This window comes from Notechis scutatus, chromosome 9 (genome assembly GCF_049901735.1).
Source record: "Notechis scutatus isolate UNSWTSFEM ecotype Mainland chromosome 9, rNotScu1.2, whole genome shotgun sequence".
NCBI classification, from domain to species: Eukaryota; Metazoa; Chordata; class Lepidosauria; order Squamata; family Elapidae; genus Notechis; species Notechis scutatus.
Window position 1 is genome coordinate 23,464,640 of NC_142017.1, and position 23,884 is coordinate 23,488,523.

At 43.7% G+C, this 23,884-nt stretch overlaps 1 protein-coding gene across 1 annotated transcript in view; it reads right to left on the reverse strand.

Moving 5' to 3' along the window:
- The window catches only part of HYDIN (HYDIN axonemal central pair apparatus protein), a 285,840-nt gene that overhangs the window by 48,151 nt on the left and 213,805 nt on the right, over window positions 1–23,884 (reverse strand). Inside the window, 11 exon segments of the mRNA XM_087971902.1 lie at window positions 6,629–6,841; window positions 10,506–10,737; window positions 11,226–11,341; window positions 11,518–11,678; window positions 12,217–12,435; window positions 12,977–13,119; window positions 13,592–13,846; window positions 13,999–14,110; window positions 14,772–14,961; window positions 15,039–15,190; window positions 15,807–16,042. Of these exon segments, the coding sequence (XP_087828028.1) occupies window positions 6,629–6,841; window positions 10,506–10,737; window positions 11,226–11,341; window positions 11,518–11,678; window positions 12,217–12,435; window positions 12,977–13,119; window positions 13,592–13,846; window positions 13,999–14,110; window positions 14,772–14,961; window positions 15,039–15,190; window positions 15,807–16,042 (2,029 nt within the window).

Below are 23,884 nucleotides of genomic sequence, written 5' to 3' on the forward strand. Positions count from 1 at the left end.
AGTGTCTCCTCAGGGCTTCGGTTGCAGGGAGGAGCCCTGACTGGCCACACGTGACGACCCGGCGTATAAGACGACCCCCCCAGTTGGAGGCATGTTTTTTAGGGCAAAAAAGTCGTCTTATACGCCGGCAAATACGGTATATAAACTATCAGCAAGACAATTGGGTGGATCTACTGCCTTTTGCGGAGGTGGCATACAATAACTCTGTTCACAGTAGTACGGGGTTTACTCCTTTCAAAGTGGCAACGAGGCAAGATTTTGTGCCCATACCTGAACTGCCTCGAGAAAAACCCAATGTCCAATCGTTGGGCGACTGGATATCTCAACTTCAACTTAATTGGCCGGTCGCTCGTAAAGCTTTGGACGAGGCGCACCAGTCTCATAAGAAATTTGCTGACAGAAAGCGAGCCCCGCAGATGTCGTATCAAGTGGGCGACAAAGTATTCCTCTCGATGAAATATTTGCAGACTACCCAGAAATCGAAGAAGTTGGGCCCTAAGTATGTGGGTCCTTTCCCCATTGAGCGGATTGTAAATCCTGTGACTGTTCAATTGACTTTACCAAAGACTCTTCGTCGTATTCATCCGGTTTTCCACGTCAATTTGTTGAAACCCGAACATACCTGTACCTTGAGACCGGCCCGGTCTGATCCCCCCGTACCATTGTTGATTGAGGGTGAACAACATTTCGAAATTAAAGAAATTCTAGACTCTAGGAAATGGAGGGGTCGTATCCAATATCTTGTAGCTTGGAAACATTTTCCTCTGTCCTATGCTGAATGGGTAAATGAGAAAGACATTAGGGCTCCTGAACTGCTCAAGAACTTTTATGGCAAATATCCTGATAAACCATAGAGATGTGTGCAAATGTTAATGTATGTTTATGCTATTTTTTCTTACAGGGACTAATGTCCTTCTTCTAGGGGGTCCGAATGTCAGCCTCAAGATCTCTTCCATAATAAGTATATTCTGTATCCTAACTGTTGCTTCTCTGCTGCTACGCTAATCTATTCCTTTCGGCTGCCATAGCAACGGTGGGAGGGGGGAATTTGGAGGGGAAGAGAGCTGGAGGTTGTTTTGCATTCCTTTGCTGGGTTAGCAAGGGAGGGGGGATTCCTTTCTTTAACTTTCCATTTCTTGGCTAGCTTCTGTCCCCTTTTGCGCAACTGCGAACTTTTATCAAAATATGTCAAGGTCAAGTGACAGAAGTCTCATCACCACCTGGAGATGGCCACATGATCGTATTCAGAACTTTTAATTGGAAGAATCATTTGGACTTTGGGGGGTGGGATCATTTCCATTCCTTTGTATATGTGATCTGCCCACCAATTTCTCAGATTCGGAATTAAATCTGAAGCTTTCACTTTATGTTCCAGTAAAAGGATAACTTTGCTCTAACCCATGGAGTCTGAGTATTTCTTTCTTGGGATGTAAAGGGAGCACAGACTGACAAAAAGAAGAATTAGCACAGAAAATTAGAGGTGCTAAACAGAACTACTTTGAAGACGCAAACAAACCAGGTAGATGGTTAGCATACAAATTGAGAAAGGAGAAAGAATCAAGGAAAATATTGCAATTAATAGATGACCAAGGCCAAGTTTGCCATGGTACCAAAGAGAAGAAGGAAATTATTCAAGACTTCTATGGGAAATTATATATGCAAGAGAATATTGATGAGGAAAGAATTAAACAGTACTTACAGAATGCTAATTTACCTCAGATACCTAAAGAGACTGAAAAAATGTTAGAAAGCAATATAACGATGATGGAGTTAACTGAAGCACTCAAGAAGCCAAATAATGGAAAGGCACCAGGCCCAGATGGACTTCCGGCAGAATTTTATAAAACATTACAAGAATCGTTGAATCTTCCATTGCTAGAAGTTATGAATGAAGTTATGTTAAAGAAGAAGATACCTAAATCATGGTCAGAAGCCTATATTACACTTATTCCAAAAGAGGAGGCCGACCCATTACAAATTAAGAACTATAGACCCATTTCTCTACTAAATGCAGATTATAAAATCTTTGCTTCAATATTGGCAGAAAGACTTAAAAAATATTTAAATAATTTTATCCCTCCTGATCAAAATGGATTTCTGCCAAAGAGACAAATTAAAGACAATATGAGAGTAATCTTGGACACCTTGGAATACTACGAGGCACATCCTGAAAAACAAATGGCTCTGATATTTCTAGATGCACAGAAGGCATTTGATAATGTGAATTGGCGATTTATGTTATTACTGTTGGAACAGATGGGTTTTGCTAGAAAATTTATTCAAGCAATAGAAGCTATATACTATAAGCAAACGGCAAATGTAATGATAGAGGGAGAACTGACAGACTCTATCAATATAAGAAAAGGAACAAGACAAGGGTGCCCACTATCACCTTTGTTGTTTGTGTTAACTTTGGAAGTGCTAAACAGAAATATTAGAGATGAAAAGAATATAAAAGGAATGAAAATCAAAAAGGAAGAATTTAAGCTGCAAGCATTTGCAGATAATCTCGTTTTCATCTAGAAGACCCTTTAGAAACAGCATCAAAACTGATAGAAAAGATAGAGACATATGGAAAGGTGGCTGGTTTGAAAATAAATAAAGATAAGACAAAGATCTTGACAAAGAATATGCTATTAAGACAAAAGGAAGAACTGGCAGACCTATTGAAAATTCAGGTCACGAATAAGATTAAGTACTTGGGGATATATTTGACAGCAAGATGTAGTACATTAAAAGAGAATAATTATATCAAACTTAAACAGCAGATAGCGTTAGATTTGGCGAAATGGGAAAATTTACAACTGTCATTAATAGGGAGAATTTCAACAATCAAGATGAATATATTACCCAGAATCTTATATTTGTTTCAAACAATTCCAATTAGGCTTGGAAAAGACTACTTTGAAGATTTAAATAAAATTGTGTTGAAATATATATGGCAAGGTAAGAAAGCGAGAATAAAGTTAAAACTTTTGCAAGATGCTAGAATTAGAGGAGGATTTGGTTTGCCTAATTGGGAGTTGTACTACCAAGCTACAAATCTGATGTGGGTTAAGGAATGGATAACACTAAGAAATACTAGATTGTTGACATTAGAAGGACATGATTTGTTGTTGGGGTGGCATGCCTTTTTATGGTATAAAGGAACTAAAACACAGGGGTATTTTAGAAGACATTATATACGGGAGTCTCTGTGGTTAAACTGGGAGAAGATTAAAAGACAATGTTATTTGAAAATTCCAGTCTGGTTATCGACTATTGAAGCATTTTCTTATCCTATAATATACAAAAAGGAACAAACAGTTAGATATGGTGAAATATTGAATGAAAAGGGTGAACTTAAATCTATGCAAAAACAAGAGGAACAAGGTATAAAGATGAATTGGATTTCATATGCGCAAATACATTCAAGGTATGATAAAGATTCTAAAACAGAAGGTTTCTATGATAAACTGACTGACAGATAAGATTTTGACAGGTACTGATGAAAAAGTGATTAAAAAATTGTATGGATATTTATTAGAAATTAAACTAGAAGAAGAACAAGTTAAAGAAACTATGATTGCTTGGGGGAAGAATTTTGGATATGGGATCAATTTAGAGAAATGGCAAAAATTGTGGTCTCAAAATTATAAAATGACAATGTCAACAGCATATAAAGAAAATTTGTATAAGATGTTTTACAGGTGGCATTTTCCCCAGACAAGAATAGCAAGAATGTTTAAGAATAAATCCGAAAAATGTTGGAAATGTCATCAGACACCTGGCTCATATTACCATATGTGGTGGACTTGTGCGGATGCTAAAAAATACTGGACTAAAATCCACATGTGGTTGGAAAAAATGACAAAAACATATAGACTTGAAACCAGAGATATTTTTATTGGGAATTTTACCTGAAATATATAGTAAAGACTTGAAATACCTGATTGTAAATGTATTAACAGCGGGTAGGATTGTATTTGCTAAAAACTGGAAAAATGAGAAAATACCATCACAGGAGGAAATCATTAAGAAAATATTGGAATGTGCTGAAATGAGTAGATTGACATTTGAAATTAGAGAACAAGAGGATAAACAATTTTATAAAATTTGGGATCTTTTCTATCAATGGTTAGACAATAAAATACAGTAATGAAATACGTAGACTTTTAGAAAATAATAAATATATAAAGATGTACTTTTTTCTTATTATATCTACAAAATGATTTTAGGATAGATTTGGGTTGATAATATGAACTGTTATAAAATAAACTAAGTAAATTATGACTATCCTGTAAAACATGAATGAATAAAAGTATAGTCAAATGATTGATTAATAATGATACTAAGGTATTTAATTTTTGATTGACAATATGAGATCATATGCAATGTAATTGTAATTGAAGACTATGAAATGGAAGCACAAAACAATTTGTAAACCTACCGGCACACTGTATGTACACCTATGGAAGACAGCTTGATGTTTTTATGTTTTGTTTGTTTACATTTGTTTTTAAAAACCAATAAAATTTATTTAAAAAAAATATTCAGATGCTTGTCAACTGGTTCATATTTATGACTGTTGCAGTGTCCCAGGATCATGTGATCAACTTTTGCAACTTTCTGACATATTCACTTAACAACTGTGTTATTAACTTAATAACTGCAGTGACTTAACAACTGTGGCAAGAAAGGTTGTTAAATGGGGCAAAATTCACAGTACCAAAGAAGCAGCTCCTCACATTGTGGCTGCTGCAATGAATATGAGAAGCCCAGCACAGTTAACATCTCTAGCCCAATGAGTTCTCTGTTAATACTCACCACACCTATTAATTTACCAACTCCAGTTACTGCACCAGTGAACATCGCACATCCAGTCACTATCGCCTCACTAATGAATCTCCCAACATCAATGACATTAGCTGGCCCTTTAAATATATCCATAAGACCTGTGAAAAGCATGCCTTTCCTTCCCCAGACATTGCCAATCTCTCCCCCCAGTAAAAAAAAATTCATGCAGTATTAAAAAGAAGAATAGAAAAGAGGGCTGCTGTGTATTGTTTAATGGATTGCTAAATTGGCAAAATGGACTGCTAAATTGGCCACGCCCAGCCACTCATGTTACCAGCAAGCCACGCCCACCCAGTCATCTGACCACCAAACCACGCCCACAAATTAAGCCACGCCCACAGAACCAGTTGTTAAAAAATTTGAATCCCACCCCTGAAAAGGATCAACTACAGAACACACATAAGACCATCAATGATGTCTTTAAAGGAATAAAATTTACAAGGGGAGACATAAACAACAACATACAACCCTACCTGGACAGTCTCATCAGCAGAGGCCATGATGGCCAATGAGAAACACAGGTCTATCTTAAACTATCCACACCATCCGAGCACTCAAAGTATCAAAGTAACCATCCAACCTCCCACAAGAAAAGCGGTTTAAGAACATTATTTAGATAAGCACAAACATAGCATAGCAATCATGCAAAAGGAAAGAGTTCATCTCTATATCTTCCAATAAAATGGGCACCCGTGCAACTTTATCAAAAAGTGCCTGATTACTCTAACACAAACTCTGAAAAGGATAACACTGCCATATATCAAAAGTTATCTCAGAAACCACCAATCGACTGTTACAACCACCACAGCACACAAACCAACTAAACCGCTCCAAAATACCCTGGGTAAACCAAAAGGCCTGGTAGCTCCAGAAGAAAAAAACAGGGATCATCTACAACATACAATGCAACAGCTGCCATGAAACACCAAGTAGCACTCAGAAGATAAAAAACTCCTGAATTTAATCCTCCAAAGCACTTCCAACCATTACAAAATTTGCACACATAGACAACCACACACACATACATCACAGTAACTGGATTGCAACTTGAGCACTTGGCAATTACTTTGCAGTTTTGACCGGTTGCCAAGTGCCCCTCGACCAATCCAACTGCCACCTGAAATCTCCCCTGTAGGCTTCCCCAGAAAGTCAGTGGTTTCCACTGGGTTTCTGCAGAGAGGATTGGGCCTGGGCCTCCCCAACCCCCGAGGCATCCCACACTACCTACTTTACCAAACTGCCTCTAGCACCAGAAGGACTGGGATTGCAGTCATTGAACAAAGCAGTCATATGTTGTCTCACTTAACGACTGCTTTGCTCAACTACCAAGATTCCAGTCCCAATTGTGGTAGTGAGTCAAGGACTATCTGTACATCTGTCCACAAATACCTTAAACCAGGGTAGCCATATAAATCAAAAATAAGTAAATAATAAAACACATATTAAGGACAGAAATTAAATCATCATAACACACTGTTATTTTTATAAAATAACAAGGGACCCATAAACTATATTGAAACAGCCACCTAAAATTTGACTTAAGTGAATCCCTAAAAACTGTTTCATGTTTAAAGGGAAAAGTGCAGACGAAGACATGAACAGTCCAGCTGAGGAGGGCCAGTGTCGGAAGGAGAGTCTGGAAGAGTCTCTCAAGGCCAATGGCCAGGGGGCAAGTTCCACCCCAGGACTGAAAGGAGGGAACCCCCAGGGCCAAAGCCGAATATGGCTCTGCTGGATGATGATGAAGCTTCCAAACGATCAAAGAGCATTCCTCAGTTGGCTTGATACTCACCTGCTGTTCTTGACATGGACTCCCACAGAGGTGAATTCAATCACTTTCGTTTGAGGGTCCAGACTCATTCCTCCTGGTCCTCGCAAGTCTGAATTGCGCCTGTTTGCAGTGATGTAATCAGAGTCTTCCAGCTCAAAGTGGCAATATGGCAGGAGACTCTTCCCTTTCACAGCAATGATGGGGCCCTCCTCATCCAGCTTCAGATTAGGCATACTGGAAAGAAAGAAGCCTGGATGAGGAGTGAATGCAAAACAATGGTTTAAGGATGTTCCAAGGCCTATGCATGTGCTTGCTTTGCATTGAAACTCTCTTCACCTGTCCCTTCATCACCAGGTGCCCAGAGAGAGCCATAAACAGAGGTCATCTCTGCATAAAATAATGTTCTCAAATATTTTTCTAGTTGAGCCATCTGGCAAGGTACCTGCTCAGGGGTGGGATTCAACCAGTGTTACTACCGGTTTGGTGAGTACGTTTTGCGCATGTGTAAAAACCTTAAGCTGTGTCACCCAGATAGCTGAAAAGCACTGCGCATAGGTGTGCAGCGTTTGAAAAGCCTCTTTTTCCTGCTTTTTCAAGTTCAGCTATGCCGCGCAAAGCAGCTGAGGTTGAAAAAGCAGGAAATAAAGGACAGGTAAGAGCCCAGGCGGGTGGGTGGGCCAAATAGCAGCAAACACAGAACCTTAGTGTCTGCTGCTCTTCAGAGCTACCGGTTCTATAGAGCTGGGCAGAACCGGTAGCATCCCACCCTGTACCTGCTTGAAGGTTTGGTAAGCCTGAATTTTCTCAATTTTCAGTCAATCACTGTGCCACTTGGTCACTAATAAGAGGAGAGAGAAGTTGGCAGGGGAGCTTGGACATTTGAGATGAGAATGCACAATTAGTGGCTTGAGAGGCTGCTATGATATGAAAAGCCACAGCCAAACCTGACATCTACTGTAGTTCAAACGTCGAGATGGTACAGTTTTAATAATAGTTGGCCTTGCAGATTTAAGCAAGGCAAATGGTGAATGCAGGAATTGTGAACATGACATCAACTAACGATAGCATGCCAAATCACCAGCACTCGAATAGTGCCAACAGCCAGTGAGTCAAATGCTGACAGAAACATCCATGAGTGACATCTATACTGGTAAATTGAGAGCCTTTGACTAAGGCAAAAAATTTGGAAGCATTCAAAGGATAGGGATATAAGTCTTTTAGTCTCCAAACCATAGGAGGTAGTCTGCAATTGTAGACTGTAAGGAGAGGGGAGTGGATCCAGGCAATCAGCCTGATATCAATACCTGGGAAAAGCCTGGAAAAGGTAGTTAAAAACAGATCATGCCAAATAAACTTAATTGCCTTATTTGATAAAATGACTAAATTATTGGATCAGGGAAATGCTGTGGATGGAGTATACTTGGACTTCAGTAAGACATCTGACACAGTAGACCACAGCCTACTTCTTGGTAAGATAGAACAATGTGGAATAGAGTGTCTCACTACCAGATGGATTCACAGTTGGCTGTCCAACCACACTCAGCGGATCCTCAATGGAGCCACATCTACATGGAGAGAAGCATCCAGTGGGCTACCTAAAGGTTTGGTCTTGGGCCCAGTACTCTTCAACATCTACATATTGATCTAGATGAGGGGATAGAAGGGAAACTCAGCACATTTGCAAATGACATCAAGATGGGGGAAATGGAGAACACTTTGAAAGATAGACTCAAGATTCAGAAGGACCTTGTCAGGCTTGAGTATCAGGCCCTATCCTACAAGATGCAGTTCAGTGATGAGAAAAGTAAGTCCTGCACCTAGACAGGAAAAACAGGTATAGAATAGGCGATACCTGGCTCAACAGTATTAACTGTGAGGGGGATCTAGAAGTTCAAGTAGCTCACCACTTAAGTATGAGCCAGCAGTATGCTGCAGCTGCCCAAAACAGCCAATGCAGTCTTAAATCGTATCAACAGAAGGATAGCATCAAGATCATGAGGATAGTAGCGTTTTATACTCTACTGTGATCCCACCCTTTGGAATGCTGCATCCAATTCTGGCTACCACAGTACAAAAATGATGTTGAAACCTTAGAAAGTGTGTAGAAAAGAACAACAAAGAGGATAAAGGGTCTGAAGGCTAATTCATATGGCAAATGGTTGAGGGACCTAGGCCTGGCCTATCTGAAAAAAAGGATAGACTGATTGATAGAAGAATAATCTGGCCTATCAAAGAGAAGGATCAGAAGGGACATTGATAACGGTCTTCCAGTACTTTTATTTATTTATGTAACTTTTGTGCTGCTCATCTTCCCTGTAAGGTGACTCTAACCATAAACTTAACTTGAGGGGCTGCCACAGGAGATAGGGGAAGTGGATGGGGCTGAAGTGCTGACACAGTGCATCTCCACGGGGCTCTGTGGGATTGTGCCAAAATTCAACCTGCTAGGAGGTTCTGAGGGACCCAAATCATAGGTGATGAAGAGAGAGAGGACACTCCATTGATCACAAGGAGATTACAAACTCCTTGTTTGATTCAGAAGAAGCTCTCGTGCTGGCAGGAAGAAAAAGATGGCCATTGCATGCCTGTCCAAAGCTGTGACAGCCGACTGATGAAGCAAGCATAGAAACTAAGGAACAGTGTGATCGACCTGGATGAGGTTTTTCTAATTCCTATTGAGGAACTTTCCCCTTTAAATTAAGCTTGGGCGACAGTGAGACTCAAAGAAGAGGGTTAGGGTTCTCTAGTATGCTGCAGCTATAGTGCTGTAGTACTTCTCTTCCTCCAATAGATGGCTCTCTTAACCCAAATCCAATATTAAATTGTTGTCAAAAACAGCTGATTTTCCAATTAAATCCAGGGGGTTTAAAAATACAAATAAACCAGATAAATTCTCCTGAAGATTGCCTTCAAATTATTTGAGCTTTTTCCAAGCTTTCTGCATTTTATTAGCTTGTCTTAGCTTTCTTTTGCCTCTTTGTTCTCAGTTTTTTTTCTCCGTCAATCCGCCGCTATCTTAAGCGTAGGAGTTATCTTTTAATATCCATGTTGTTACTTCCAATCTTCAGAGTAAAAGTTGGTAATTATCTCACCCAGTTTAAATGCTCTGTCCATACACTGCTCAAATCTTGTGGTCCTGGCTGTCCCAGCTTTGTGACAGCCCAAAAAAATGGCTGTCGTCCCTGCTGTCATTCGGGGAGAGCTTGCTTCAGACCTAATGAGGAAATTGTGGTTTCCTCGTAGTCAGCGAAGCGCCTCTCCTTCCTTCACCGTCCCTCCAAGGCAGCTATAACCTCGAAGGGTCTCCCGACAGTGGTTACAAGCTGGATTTTGCAGGGCCCACTATTTTCCAGGCGTTCACACCGCAAGGTCAACCAGAAGTCTATCTCATTTATTAGTTTCACCTTTTAAGCTGCATTACTGAAATAAATGAACTTTTGCACGATATTCTAATTTTTTGAGTTTCACCTGTAATACTCCAAATGTTGTTCCAGACAAATAAGAATCAATTTTCTCAAGGTGAGATGCCACCTTTTGCTCTTCGTGTCCTCTCTTGCCAATACATTCAGGGGGACTCAACATGGCAGTAATAACATTGCCAGGGCAAAAGGACAGAATTGTGGAGGGAAAGCTGCACCTTCCTGGCCAAGATTTAACCTATTTTGCTATAAAATGTGCCCATTATGGCTGGATGAGATGGTTTCTTACAGTGATGGGATTCAAATTTTTTTACTACTGATTCTGCGGACATGGCTTGGTGGGTGTGGCACACAGGAAGAATACTGTAAAATCTCCAGTCAGAGGTGGTATTTGCCAGTTCTCTGAACTGCTCAAAATTTCCGCTACCAGTTCTCCAGAACTGGTCAGAACCTGCTGAATGCCACCTCTGGTTTCTTACCTGCAGAGTAGCCGACCCTCAAACTCTCCTACTTCCTGGGGAGAGAATTTAACTTGGAGGGACTGAGATTTCCCTGGAGGGATCTTCCCGCTGCTGGGCTCCATGAAGAATGGAGGGCGGGTGACTACTGGAAAGACGTAGGAAGAGAAACTCTCCAGGAGGCTTCCCAGCTGGCTGAAGGGCCGGCTAGGCTGGACCTTGATGGAAACAGTTGATGCTCTAGATGGGTTCCCTGGCAAAAGGAACAGTTTATTGACACATTTCTGTAAATACTGTACTTTCTTTCGACTGACCTTCTGTTTGCTTCCCAAAATGGATCCCTCCAGAAATTCCCAAACTGTAGGATATTAAACTGAGGAAACCTGCTCACTTTAAAATAAATCATATTTTGAGAGACTCATCTACTAACAGAAGCATTTTCCAGTTTAAACTCACAGCAAACCCCATCCCCTGCAACTGATATTCCAGAGCTGGTTTCCTCAGTTTCAGGGTTTTGATTTCTGCTCCAGAACATCCTAGGCAACAAGAATCCTCATCCTAGTTGAGAATTCTGGGAACTGAAGTCCAATAGCGTCTTCAGAGACTGTTGTAAGCCACAAAGGATGGTGGAAGACAATGCAAAAACACAAAACAAAAGATCTGCAGCAAAGTCGAGATCCTTGCAACAGGTGATTGTTAGGGAAGGAAGAGCAAGAGGAAAATGGGCAGAGAAAGCGGTACCTTCTGGGCTTGCTGACAAAGGTTCAGTAGCAAAGTTGACAGCCTTCCCACCTTCTTCCATGACCACTTTCCAGGAATACTCCAGTTGCACATTCCCCGTGTTGGACAGCTCCATCCTGTGAGGGCAACAGAGCAGGGAGGAAATGAAGGCTCAGAGCTGAGATATATAACAAAAGGAGATACAAAGGAAGTGGCTGTGAGGGCCAAAGAATCAAAGACAGCTCCAAAGAGGATGTTGGTGAAAGCAGAGTCTTCTTGATCATAATATTTTACTTGGTCTCATCTTACTCACGTGAATACCCTTGTTTGGAAGAGTAACGTGTCTCTGAAGTGGACGGCATCCTCATCCATTTTATACTGGGCAAAGTCAACGTTGGCACTCACTCGAAGCACCAGGTCCTGGCTACTCTCCTCCACAGTCATATGAGCAGGTTCTGGATCAGTCTCTATCACCTGCCCCAAAAGCAGAAGGGTCAGAAGGCTTTGTGCCCATCGTCAGTGCTGCGGGCAGAAGTCTCTTGTTTGATGGCTGCTCCAAGACAAGAGGCCAGAAAGAGCAACCACCAGGAAAGGCCTAGAAAGTCTGTGCTCTCTGCACACGGTACTCAGCTGTGATGGCAGTTGCCTCAGGAGCACCAGCGAAGAAGGAGGTGGAGCAGGGCTGGCTCTCTTACATCTCCCTCCCTCCCTGCTTCCTTCCTTCCATGCTACAGAACTTACGCAGATCCTACACTTAGCCAGCCATGTCTGGATGGCCATTAGATAGGGTAGGAGGGGGGCACAGAAATCACCAGGATTTTTGCAGCAGGAGCAGCAGCCCAGATACATGAAATTACATCTATGAAATCAGAGGTGCTAAATGCGCTGAAGATGCACTGAAGGCAGTGGATGGGTGGCAATGAGAATCTGGAGGGCTCTACAGTGGCTGCCTCCCCAGTGATGGCCCTATAGGAAGGGCAGTTGGCACAACTCTTTGATTCTGCTTTCCTACCTTCTTTTTTGCTGGACGTATACTTGGGACACCTTTTGACACATCCACCCATTTGACCGTATGCAAGCGATCATCCCAGTCCGGGACCTGGTCAGCAGGGCACTGGAAGGCAATTCTGGACACCTTGCACCTGAGGAGCTGCTCCCGGAGGGTGATGGGCAGGCTGGACTTCAAAGCCAAAGTGATGTTTTTAGTGCACTTTGCATGGAGATGGCCAACCTGGAGAGAAGAGTTCAAACATTTTGAGATGGACAAAATTCTGAGAATCAAGGAATCAGCATTCATTGGCTCCGGGCCATTTCACAGATACGTTCATCTAGTTTTCTTGGCAACAAACTGGAAGAGGCTTGCCCTGGCACTTCTGAAAGGCTTCCTTATCTAGGAAGCGCTATCATTGCTCTCGAGCTGTACTTGAAAAACAATCTCTCTGGAAGTCAGGTAATTGCTGAGTGACATGACAAAAAGCCTGTTAAATTAGGAATGGGAACATGGAACCCCAGCACCTCATTTGTGCCTCCCTCCCAGTGGATGGGACCAAACTATTCTGAGCCGTGTTTTAACTATTTGGGGGCGGGGTGTCAAAATATATGTCTGGACATCTCTTAAAAGCCTGGCTTCCCCTCCCTTCAGAGGCAACTCCCCCCCCAATAGGCCCCCCATGTTGTCACAGATCCCTCTGAGGACCAAACATGGGAATTCCCCGGCCTGACAAAGTTAGGAATCGCATTTGGATCTGGCAATTGGAGTACCACCAGCCTACCTGCGGGGAGAACTGGCAGGGGCCCACAGCAGGCCATTCAAATCTCATCACGTCCAACTTGCTGTGATTTGTGATTGAGAATGCAGCCTGATACAGCTTCCCAATGTGGCAATCTCCAAACTGGATGTGGTCCATTCTCACTGCTGTCAGAGAAGAGGGTGAGTGGTCTGCACCCCTCCGGCAGCCGCACCCGGATCCCTTCCCAACCCCTGCACTGGCAAGACCAAGCGAAACGGAAGGAGGGACACTGCACCGCAGGCTTTGCTGGGCTTGCCTTGCCCTCAAGTTTCGTATCCCCCACCCTTCCCACCAAGGACGGCATCCGGTTTGGCCAGATCGTGAATTAAGGAGGAAGAGGAAAAGCATTCAGTTGATGAACTGAGAGACAACCTCCCATATTCAGACCTCTTCTCTTTCAGGGGGAGGGAAATGGGTGGGAGTGGCCTGGCCCAGCCTCCTCAAGCAAGGCTGGGTCTCCTGGTGGTGGATGCCCTCTTGCTGGGCAAAGGAAGAGGAACAAGCAATTTGGGCCCTTTGTCCTGCAAGCCTTGGGGCACAAGAAGGGCCTTTCCCGCCCGCCTTCCACAGCCTCTGCAGTTTCTCAGGCTGACTCACCCTCTCCTGTGTTCTCCTCCAGCTGCCCCTCAATGTGCTCTGCATCGACCACTGGGCTATGAACATTGTCTAGCGTGACGTTATCCTGGTAGCCTTCGCCAACCATCTGGATGCTGGTTTCCTCATACGGGTTGTCCACAATAGAGAGGTGGATCAGCCCTTCCACCCGCTGGACCAAGCTGGGCTGGAAAATCACATCCAACTCAGCTGCCTCCCCGTTGTGCAGCACCAAGGAGGCCGTGTGTGGTTTTCGGACTACAAAGATGCAAAGAGCAAGTGTGAGTGCTAAAAGCGTGGAAAGAGTTCCCTGGCACTGCAGCAGGGACCCATAGCGGCCCAGGGGCAGCTAGTGCTGCACTCACACTCGGCCCTGATCCCTTGCCCCAGGCAGAAGAGGCAGCTTTTACCTCCATCGCTGGACTCACTCTCCTCGTTCTGAGAAGAGAGGTAAATGCACTGGGTGGTGGGCCTGGGCCTCAGGGTGAAGGCCCCACTCTCATCGGACACATCCAGGTACAACTGTGAGAGGGAGCAATGCAAACATCAACGCCCTGAAATGGGACCCATGACTTCCATGGAACTGAAATTTGGCAAACTTTATAAAACATTTCATGACACAACATTATTCTAAAGCATTTTATGATCTAATACAAACTGTCATGAAATATTTCCTGTGCTGATGTTTGACTGTGCAGTCCAGTTCAACGGAGGCTCTCTTCAAGGCAGAAGCATACGCTCCAAAGTACCCCTGGATTTTTAGGAACTTTTCAGGGCATTAGAAGCCCTACCACTGTTGAAGGCCTTGAGGAACCTGGTAAGGAAACCTCTGACATTGTCTAGCTCTCCTCATAGTTATTCAGCACTCAACATTTTTAGTGTAGAGTCTTGAGTCTCAGAAAGCTTCTCACAGCTCTGCTTTCAATTGGCAGCCTGTAGGCTACATCAGGAACACTGGATTTCCCCAGTCTGCCCACCCACCCCCAAACTCAGCTGCCCTTCTTTTACAATCCCTGGAAATAGGGCAGCTCTCAAAGGAGTGGAAACAAGGGAGCAGCACTAATAGCCCAGCAAGGAAAGAGGGCAGAGAGAGCGCTTCCTTTGCCACAGTGGTGCTCTAAGCATTACCCCCTCAAGACCCCCTTGCCAATCTGCGATTGCTCTTCTGAGCACTGGCCGCTACCTGGACTAAAAGGCTTCCGCTGTTCTTAAGGACAAGGGGGAGTGCCTCCGTGTGACCTAAGAGGAGCTTTCGGAAGAGGAGGAGCGGGTTTCCCTTTTTATTGTGAAGAACAGGGCGCACAATGGTGATCTGAGGAAGGCTGCCATCTCCACTGACTTCAAAGGACAGAGCTCTTGATCTGGCAACCACACTGAAAGACAAAAGGAATCACTGTTCTTATGTGCAAATTAAGAAATGTGCCCTCTTCAGTAGCCAGTTGGAAATTACCTGGGCATTGCATCTACTGAAGCCTCAAAAATGCACTGGTAGTTTTGCATGGCCTGTGGTGAGAAGGTCAGGGTAGCAAAGGCATGCGAATGACTGGCGATGGACATGCGCACAGAATGGAGCTCAAAGGTGTCGCTGATTCGGGCAGTGGACTGAGGAAACATCCATAGAGCAAGCAGAACTTCAGGAATCACCCCAGAGAAAGATCTGAGGACCCCACCCATCACCCACACCTCCACCCTTTACAGGCTATGGAGTTTGGCTGCAGTATATCTCTAAGAGCCATGGTGGCGCTGTGGTTCGAGTGCAGTACTGCAGCTAATTCATCTGACTGCCAGCACTCTGGCAGTTTAATCTTCACCAGGCTCAAGGTTGACTCAGCCTTCCATCCTCCCCAGGTGGGTGAAATGAGGACCCAGATTGTTGGGGGAAAGAGGCTGACTTTGTCAACCGCTTAGAGAGGGCTGTAAAAGCACTGTGAAGTGGCATATAAGTCTAAGGGCTATTGCTATTCCCTGACTCAGCCTGCCTGTTGTAATGGGAATGGACAACCTTGGCTTCCTGTCTATTGTAGGAAAAGTCAGGAACAGCCCTGTGGGATTGGCCTCTCAAAACCAATGGCTTCCAGAGCAACTACCCTTTCACAAGACAGGAGGGCGCAAGCGCTCGGCCAATTGCCACATGATTAATGTTCTTCCGAGCCTCCCATGAAATGGAATGGGACAACGTTACAAAACATGTGATGCAAACACTCTTTGTCCTTCTTACCTTGGCAGAAATGGGTTTTGTGGTCATGACAACATCGCAGGGGATTCGGCCAGGGTTGCAGATCTTGAAGCGGGCTGTTGCCTGGTGCCCAACCAGGACATTGTTAAAAAGAAACTTGTTCTCATCTGTCACAAACACACCTTCGCAGCCGACGGACTTCAGCACCTGGCTGAGGTTGCCACTGTTACAGATCCGATGCTCCTCGTAAATGATCCCTGGATTGTCAGTCAAAAATCCTTGGGAAATCAAAATGACATCAAGTCTCAGAGACTTTTTCCTCATCACTTGCACCACAGGAACTGCAGGAGGCAATATCAGCAAGGATTCTGGCAACGAATCAGCATTCCCCAACCCATTCTTCTAATATCAGCTGCCTGCCTTCAACCTGAGAACTGCAAAGTTGCCTTTTGCACCACCTTCAGGGCTGCTAGATAGATTCTCCCCAGACCTGAAGGGTCTCTGCTGAGATGAAACAACCGAGACAAAAGTTGCATTGTCCTCCTCCTTCCCTTCCTCCTCCTTGAGTAGAATAGGATAGGACAGAATAGGAATATGGAAGGGACCTTGGAGGTCTTGTAATCCAGCCCCTGGCTCAAGCAGGAGAACCTATACCATTTCAGATAAGTGACTGTCTAGTCTCTTCTTCAAAGCCTCCAGTGATGGAGTGCCCACGATTTCTGAAGTCAAGTTTTTTATTTATTTATTTTATTTTGACAAGCGATTATTAGATATACCTGTTATCTAAGTATAAACATAGTTATGAATACATGAAATGGATACAAATAAGAAAAAGAAAGAAAAAGAAAAAAAGAAACAATAGGACAGGGACGGTAAGCATGTTGGTGCGCTTATGCACGCCCCCTACAGACCTCTTAGGAAAGGGATGAGGTCAATAGTAGACAGTCTGAGGTTAAAGTTTTTGGGGTTGGGGAAGAAATCACAGAGTTAGGTAGAGTATTCCAGACATTGGCCACTCTGTTGCTGAAGTCATATTTCCTGCAATCAAGTTTGATGCAGTTTACCTTGAGTTTGTATCTATTGTGTGTTCTTGTGTTGTTATGGTTGAAGCTGAAGTGTTCATTGACAGGTAGGACACTGCAACGTATAATTTTATGTACTATACTTAGATTGAACCGTCATAGTTCTAGGTTGTCTAGGTCTAGAGTTTCAAGTCTGATGGCATAAGGTATTCTACACTGAGTAGAGGAGTGGAGAACTCTTCTTGTGAAATATTTCTGGACTTTCTCAATTGTATTAATATCAGATATGTAATGCAGGTTTCAGACTGATGAGCTGTATTCAAGTATTAGTCTAGCAAATGTTTTGTATGCTCTAGTTAGTAGAGTGATATTACCAGAGAAAAAGCTACGCAGGATTAGGTTTACAACTCTTAATGCCTTTTTGGCTATGTAGTTACAGTGGGCTCTGGCACTTAGATCATTTGAGATGAGTATTCCAAGGTCCTTGACAAAGTTTGGGTCATCAACAAGGTCTTGACTATTCAGCCTGTACTTTATTTTCTGATTTTTGTTGCCAATGTGTAAGACAGCATTTATTTGTTGAGATTTTAAGTTGCCATTTGTTTGACCATTCTGACACATAGTTGAGGTCTTTTTGAAGGGTAGCAGTATTGTTGGTGGTGTTGAATAGCTTTACATCATCAGCAAAAAGAATGCAGTTGCTCTTAATATGATCACAGAGGTCATTTAGGTAGAGTATGAAGAGAGTTGGTCCTAGAACACTGCCTTGGGGGACCCCACTGTGGACAGGTACAGAATATGATAGGACGCTCCCAATTTTGACCATTTGTTGTCTGTTTGACAGGAATGCTTCTACCTATGCAGGTGTCCAGAGATACCGTAAGATTTTAGTTTTAGGAGCAGTTTGTTGTGTACCACTGAATCAAAGGCTTTACGTCTATGTAGATTGCGTCTATTGCTTTGCCCTGATCCAGTTGTGTAGTCCATATGTTTTTGCAGTGTAAGAGTTGCAGATTACAGGATAGTTTTTCCTGAAACCAAATTGTTGATTAGAGAGTAGGTTGTTTGTCTCTAAGTGGAGGATGATGGATTGGTTAATAATTGATTTCATGACTTTACAGGTGACGCAGCATAAAGAGATTGGTCTGTAATTTTCAACTAGGCTGGGATCTCCCTTTTTGAAGATGGGGATGACCGTGGCTAGTGACCATAGGTTTGGCAAAGTTGTTCCACTGGTCAATTGTCCTCCCTGATAGGAAGTTTCTCTTTAATTCCAGGTTGCTTTTCTCTTTGATCAGTTTCCAACCATTGTTTCCTGTCCTGCCCTTTGATGCTTTGGAGAATAATTTGACCCCCTCTTCTTTGTGGCAGCCTGAAATACTGAAATACTGCTATCATGTCACCCCTATTTCTTCTTTTCTTTAGACTAGCCAAATCCAAACTCTGCAGTCGTTCTTCATATGTTTAGTCTCCAGGCCTTTGATCATCTTAGTTGCTCTTCTCTGAACTTTTTCCAAAGTCTCAACATCTTTTTTGTAGCGTATGGTGACTAAAACTGGTTGCAGTATTCCAGGTGTGGTCTTACTAGGGTTTTACAAAGTGGTACTAGTACTTCATGTGATCTTGATTCTATGCCTCTGTTTATACAACCCAGGATTGTATTAGCTTTTTTGGCGGTGGCTGCTCATTGCTGGCTCATGTTCAAGTGACCATCCACTAGGACTCCAAGGTCCCTCTCACAGTTACTGTTTCTGAGCCAGGTATCGCCTAATCTGTACTTATACTTTTGATTTTTCCTGCCTAAGTGTAACACTTTGCTTTTCTCCACATTAAAATTCATTTTGTTGGATAGGGCCCATTGTTCAAGTTTGTCAAGATCTTTTTGGATCCTGAGCTTGTCTTTTGGGATGTTGGCTACTCTTGCCAATTTGATGTCATCTGCAAATTTGATGAGTCCCCTTCTATTCCCCCATCTAAGTGATTTATGAAGATATTAAAGAGTACTAGGCCTTAGACGGAGCCTTGTGGTACCCTACTTCTCTCCATGTAGATGTAGTACTATTTAAGGACTACTCCTTGAGTACAGTTTGTCAGCCAGCTACAAATCCCTCTGGTGGTAATGTTCTCTATTCCACATTTTTCTAGCTTATCAAAAAGTAGGTTGTGGTCTACTTTGTCGAATGCCTTACCAAAATCTAATTATATTATGTCCACAGCATTTCGCTGGTCTACTAATTTAGTCACTTTATCAAAGAATGGAAATAAGATTGGTGTCAGCTTTGGAAGCCATATTGACACCAGATGCTTCCACATTGCCACATTCTTGAGCCTGAGAAAATGGGAGGGGGGAATTTTTTGGAGTGTATATGGTTATCATTCTTCTTCTAAGTCAAGGTGATGTTATTTGTGCACCTGGGTGAGGGGATGTCTCAAGTTGTGATGGATGGTGATTGGGGCATGTGATGTGGTGATGGGTGCAGGGGTGGATTTGTAGTTTTTACTTATTGCAAGGAAACCTAGAACTTTCAGATTTGGGATTTCCCAGATGTGCCAGTTTACTATCCAAATAAAACAGAACTTTTGAGAAGATGCTTATCTCCGAGTCATTTGTTTGAGTGGACGTTTTCTGGAACACTGACATTTGGTTTGCATGATCTGTTTTTGCTTCTAGTTGTTTGCAGATCTATTTCTTGATTATCTTTTCCACAATCTTCCCAGGTATTGGTGTTAAGATGATTGGTCTGTAATTTACTGGGGTTGGGGTTTTTTCCCTTTCTTGAGGATGGGAATAATATCAGGCTCCTGAAGGGTCCCTGCAGGGTTGCTCCAAGGGGCGGCTGGACTGGAACCTGTTGAATAGGGAGCTGCCTATTCCCTTCTTCTCCGTGCTGGAAAAAAAGGGGGGGGGCTGCAGCCTGATGCCTGTGCTGATCCCCTCGCTGAGGAGGGATCGCCGCTGCTCCTTGGGCCCATGGTGCTCCCAAACTAGATGGTGCAACTGGTGCTGCCATCCACTGGCATCGGACCCACCCCTGACCAGGATAGAATCCCCATCCTGGAGGAATACTCTCCACAGGGGGTAATCTCCTTGCTGGCTGTGGAGGGGGAGGAATTGGGGTTTGTAATGTACCCCATGTCGGCTGCATCTGCTGTCCCTCCCTTGCTGCTTGGGCCTGCTGTGCTGAGCCGATCCTTGGGCCACCTCTGACCGATGCCACGCTGGTTCCACTGTCAAGTCTTGGATTAGGGAAAGTGAACGTGGGCTGACTTAGGATCCAGCTTGGCTGGAGAGGTTATGGCTGTGAGAGATAACTCCCCACCTTAAATTGCTGGAATTGCTCTGGGATCCCTGCCAATGACTGGCTGCAGGATGGAGGCAACAGGTTCCAGTCTTGGGAGTTGTCTGATTCCAAAGCCCCCCCCAGCTTCTCCACTCTGTCTCGTGGACCGATCTCAGAGGGCTGGAGTAGGATAGGTGCTCAGGCAGCTTCTCCTCCAGTCCCATCTCTGGATTCAGCTCAGTCTGGCAGCTTCTCCATGAATCTGATTCCTTGGGCCGAGTGCCTAGTTTCCATCTTTCCTCTGCAGCTTCCATCACTTGTACAAATTCTTCAGGAGGGCACGGAGTCTCAATTAGTTCTCAGGTGCCCGGGTTCACTGTTCCTTCTGTAGCTTCCTCTCTTTCTTTCATCTTCAGAAACTTCACACTGCTCCATTTTTTGAGTCAGTGCTGGGGCTCAGCACCCCTGACAGCCCCTTTTCGGGGTGCTGGAGTTTGTTTCGAGATTCGGGATGTCAGCATTCCAGCAAACTTCAATTCCAACCAATAACTCTGAGACAGATATCTCTCAAATGTTCCTTTTATTTGGATAGTAACTGGCACAACTGTGGAATCCCGAATCTGAAAGTTCCGGGCTTCTTACAATAAGTAAAAATTACAGATCCATCCCTTACACCCATTACCACATCACATGGCCCAATCACCATCCGTCCCAAAGTAAGACTTCCTTTTCACTATGCGCAACATGACCTGACCTTGAATCAGAAAAAGAATGTTATTCGGTCTAACTATACTCCAATTCCCCCCTCCCACTTTCCCAGGCTCAATTGTGGCAGTGTGGGAGCATCGAATTTCAATAGGGCTTCCAAAGCTGATACAATGAGGTACTGCATGACTTTTTGTACAAGGAAGTGTTGGTGTATTTGGAGATATTTTAATATACACTGAAACGAGGGAGGAACATGTGAAATTGGTGTGGGCAGTCCTTAAAAGGCTCTGAACTGCTGAACTGTATACAAAACGTTCAAAATGTGAATTTCACCAAGATAAGATTGATTAACTGAGTTATCATATCTCAAATGAAGGAGTGGAAATGGAATGCCAAGCAGTGTTTCAAAAGCTCTAACGAATGTTCGCAACAGAGCCCATGCTGAAGCAGCCCGACCCAGAGGCCCCATTTGTAATTCAGTCCGATGTGAGTGATGTAGCCATGGGGGCAGTGTTATTGCAAAGGAATTCTTGGGGGTTGCTACAGCCATGCGCATACCCTTCTAAAAAACTCACTGAGATTGAACAGAGGTGGGCAGTATGGGAGGCGTATGCAGTGCGGTGGGCCCCACTCACTTGGTGGCATTTCCTGGAAGGGGCAAGGATGCCATTTGAGGTATGGACTGACCATAACAATCTGCAAGCCCTGAAAACTCCACACAAGCTATCCTCTAAACAAATCTGCTGGACTCAACACTTTAATCATTTCAACTTCACTCTTCATTATGTCCTAGGGGGGAGAATTTTATGGTGGATGCTTTGTCTAGATTGCTCAAAACAATGGCGTTAAAGCTGAAGTGGTCAAACCTGTTATCCCCTTGAAGCAGCTAGCAGCCCTGGTAACCACTAGAGTTCAGGGGAAAGAAGAGTCTAAGATTTCAAATGAACTGTCTGAGAAGCTCAAAGAAGCACTAAAATCTGATGAATGACTTACTACTCACAAAAATGACTGTACCATGCATGATGGTCTGGGTTGGGTCAGAGCCAAATTATACATGCCCTCAAGCTTGAGAGACGCCATATTAAAGGGCGCCCATAACTCTAAGTCAGCAGTACATTTTGGATTCATAAAAACCCTGCACTTGGTTAAGAGGCAGTTTTAGAGGCCTTCCTTGAAGAAAGTCATTGAAAGCTATGTGGCTGGCTGTCCAGTTTGTGCTGCGGCAAAAGGGAAACTCACAGGAGTTTTACAAACTGGCTAACCCCAGGCACCATGGAAAAAAATATCTATGGACTTTATTGTGGAATTGCCTGAAAGTAGGGGAACACTGTTATTTGGGTTGTTACGGGTCTCTTTTCAAAACATGCACAGTTTGCTCCCTGTCCCCAAAATTCCCTCCGCAAAGATGTTAGGTAAAGTTCTTTATACAGCATGTGTATAGGTTGCATGGTGCACCTGAGCACATTATTCCCGATAGAGGAGTGCGATTTACATTGCAATTTGGGCGGGAATTCTTGAAGCTGTAGGGAACTGCCCAGGGCTTAAGCTCCTCCCATCACCCCCAAACTAATGGGGCTTTTGAGAGAATGAACGCAGTCCTGGAACAGTTCCTCATAACTAATTACCAACAGGACAATTGGGCTGACCTTTTGCCTTTTGCAGAGGTAGCATACAACAATTCTGTGCATAGCAGCACGGGGTTCATGCCATTTAAGATGGCCTCTGGTCAGGACTTCATAACTATGCCAGAGCTTCCACAAGAGAAAGCACATGTGCCCTCCTTAGTGAAGTGGATAGCACAACTGCAGAACACTTGGCCCGTTGCCCGTAAGGTGCTGGAGGAGGAATGTTAGACACATAAAAAACAAATTGACAAAAAACATCTGAAGCCAAAAAATTTTCAAGTAGGTGACAGAATTTACCTCTCCACAAAGTACTTAATCCACCCAATCATCTAAGAAACTTGATCCTAAATATGTGAGCCCATTCCCTATTGTAAATATAATTAATCCAGTCACTGTGCAACTGGAGTTGCCCAAGAACCTAAAGCGTATTCACCCTGTATTTCATTGCAGTTTATTGAAACCTGAAAACCCCTTCACCCTGCACTTGACACTCCTCCCATACCCACTCTGATTGAAGGGGAGCAGCATTTTGTATTTAAAGAAATCCTAGATTCCAGGAAATCTAGAGGAAGGGTCCAATATCTAATTTCTTGGAAATATTTTCCCCTTGCGCAGTCGAATGGGTGGATGCTAAACATGTCTGGGCACCTAAACTCCTCGACTTTCTATAGAAAATACCCTGACAAACCCTGAAGAGATTGCTAGTTTTGGTGTGATGTATTGTATGTTTTCATTGTATAATTTTATATGGCTAATGCCTCCGTTACGGGGGGCTGAATGTCAGCCAGCTTGTTGCTTGCTGCCATAAAATAGGGGGAGAATAGGGGGGAGAATTTGCTGCCATACAACTGTGGAGAATTTTACATTGCAGCTTTGCAATGGCAGTTATCTTTAAGGCCATGGCAGCTGGCTCTGGTATGTGGTGGCCTCTGGCTGCCTAGCTACAGGGGGCTGGGCAGTATACTATATTTGTATTCTCGCTCTGAAGCCTCAGAGCTTGCTTGAAACCATTTGCATTCAGTTTGTTCCTAGTAAAAATACTTTTCTCTAAATCTATGGAGCAAGGATTCTTCTTTCCTAGGAATTGAACAGAGGAAGCCTTGACACAGACCAGGCCCACATCTGCCTCAAAGTTCTGACTAGCATTCAGCTGACATCCAACTTAGAGTGGATCTAAATGATTTGATCCACAGCGAACTGAGAAGAACTTCATTGCAAGGTGTCTGGCCTTCAATAGCAGCAGCAGTCAAAAGCCTGGGCTTCAGAAGGTCCAATGACCAGGTATTGGGGGAAAGAAGACCAAGACTGTGTTATCTGGGTGCAGCCCACCCATGTCTCCTGCCACATCTCCATCTGCCCATAACTACACTAATAGTCATGCCTGCCCCCTTCCTCAGGAAGCCAGTCTCCCCGCAGAACTGAGGTAGCCTTCCTCCATGCCAAGGTGCTAATGCCTTCATCAGAAATATTTTCAGAAATCTTTG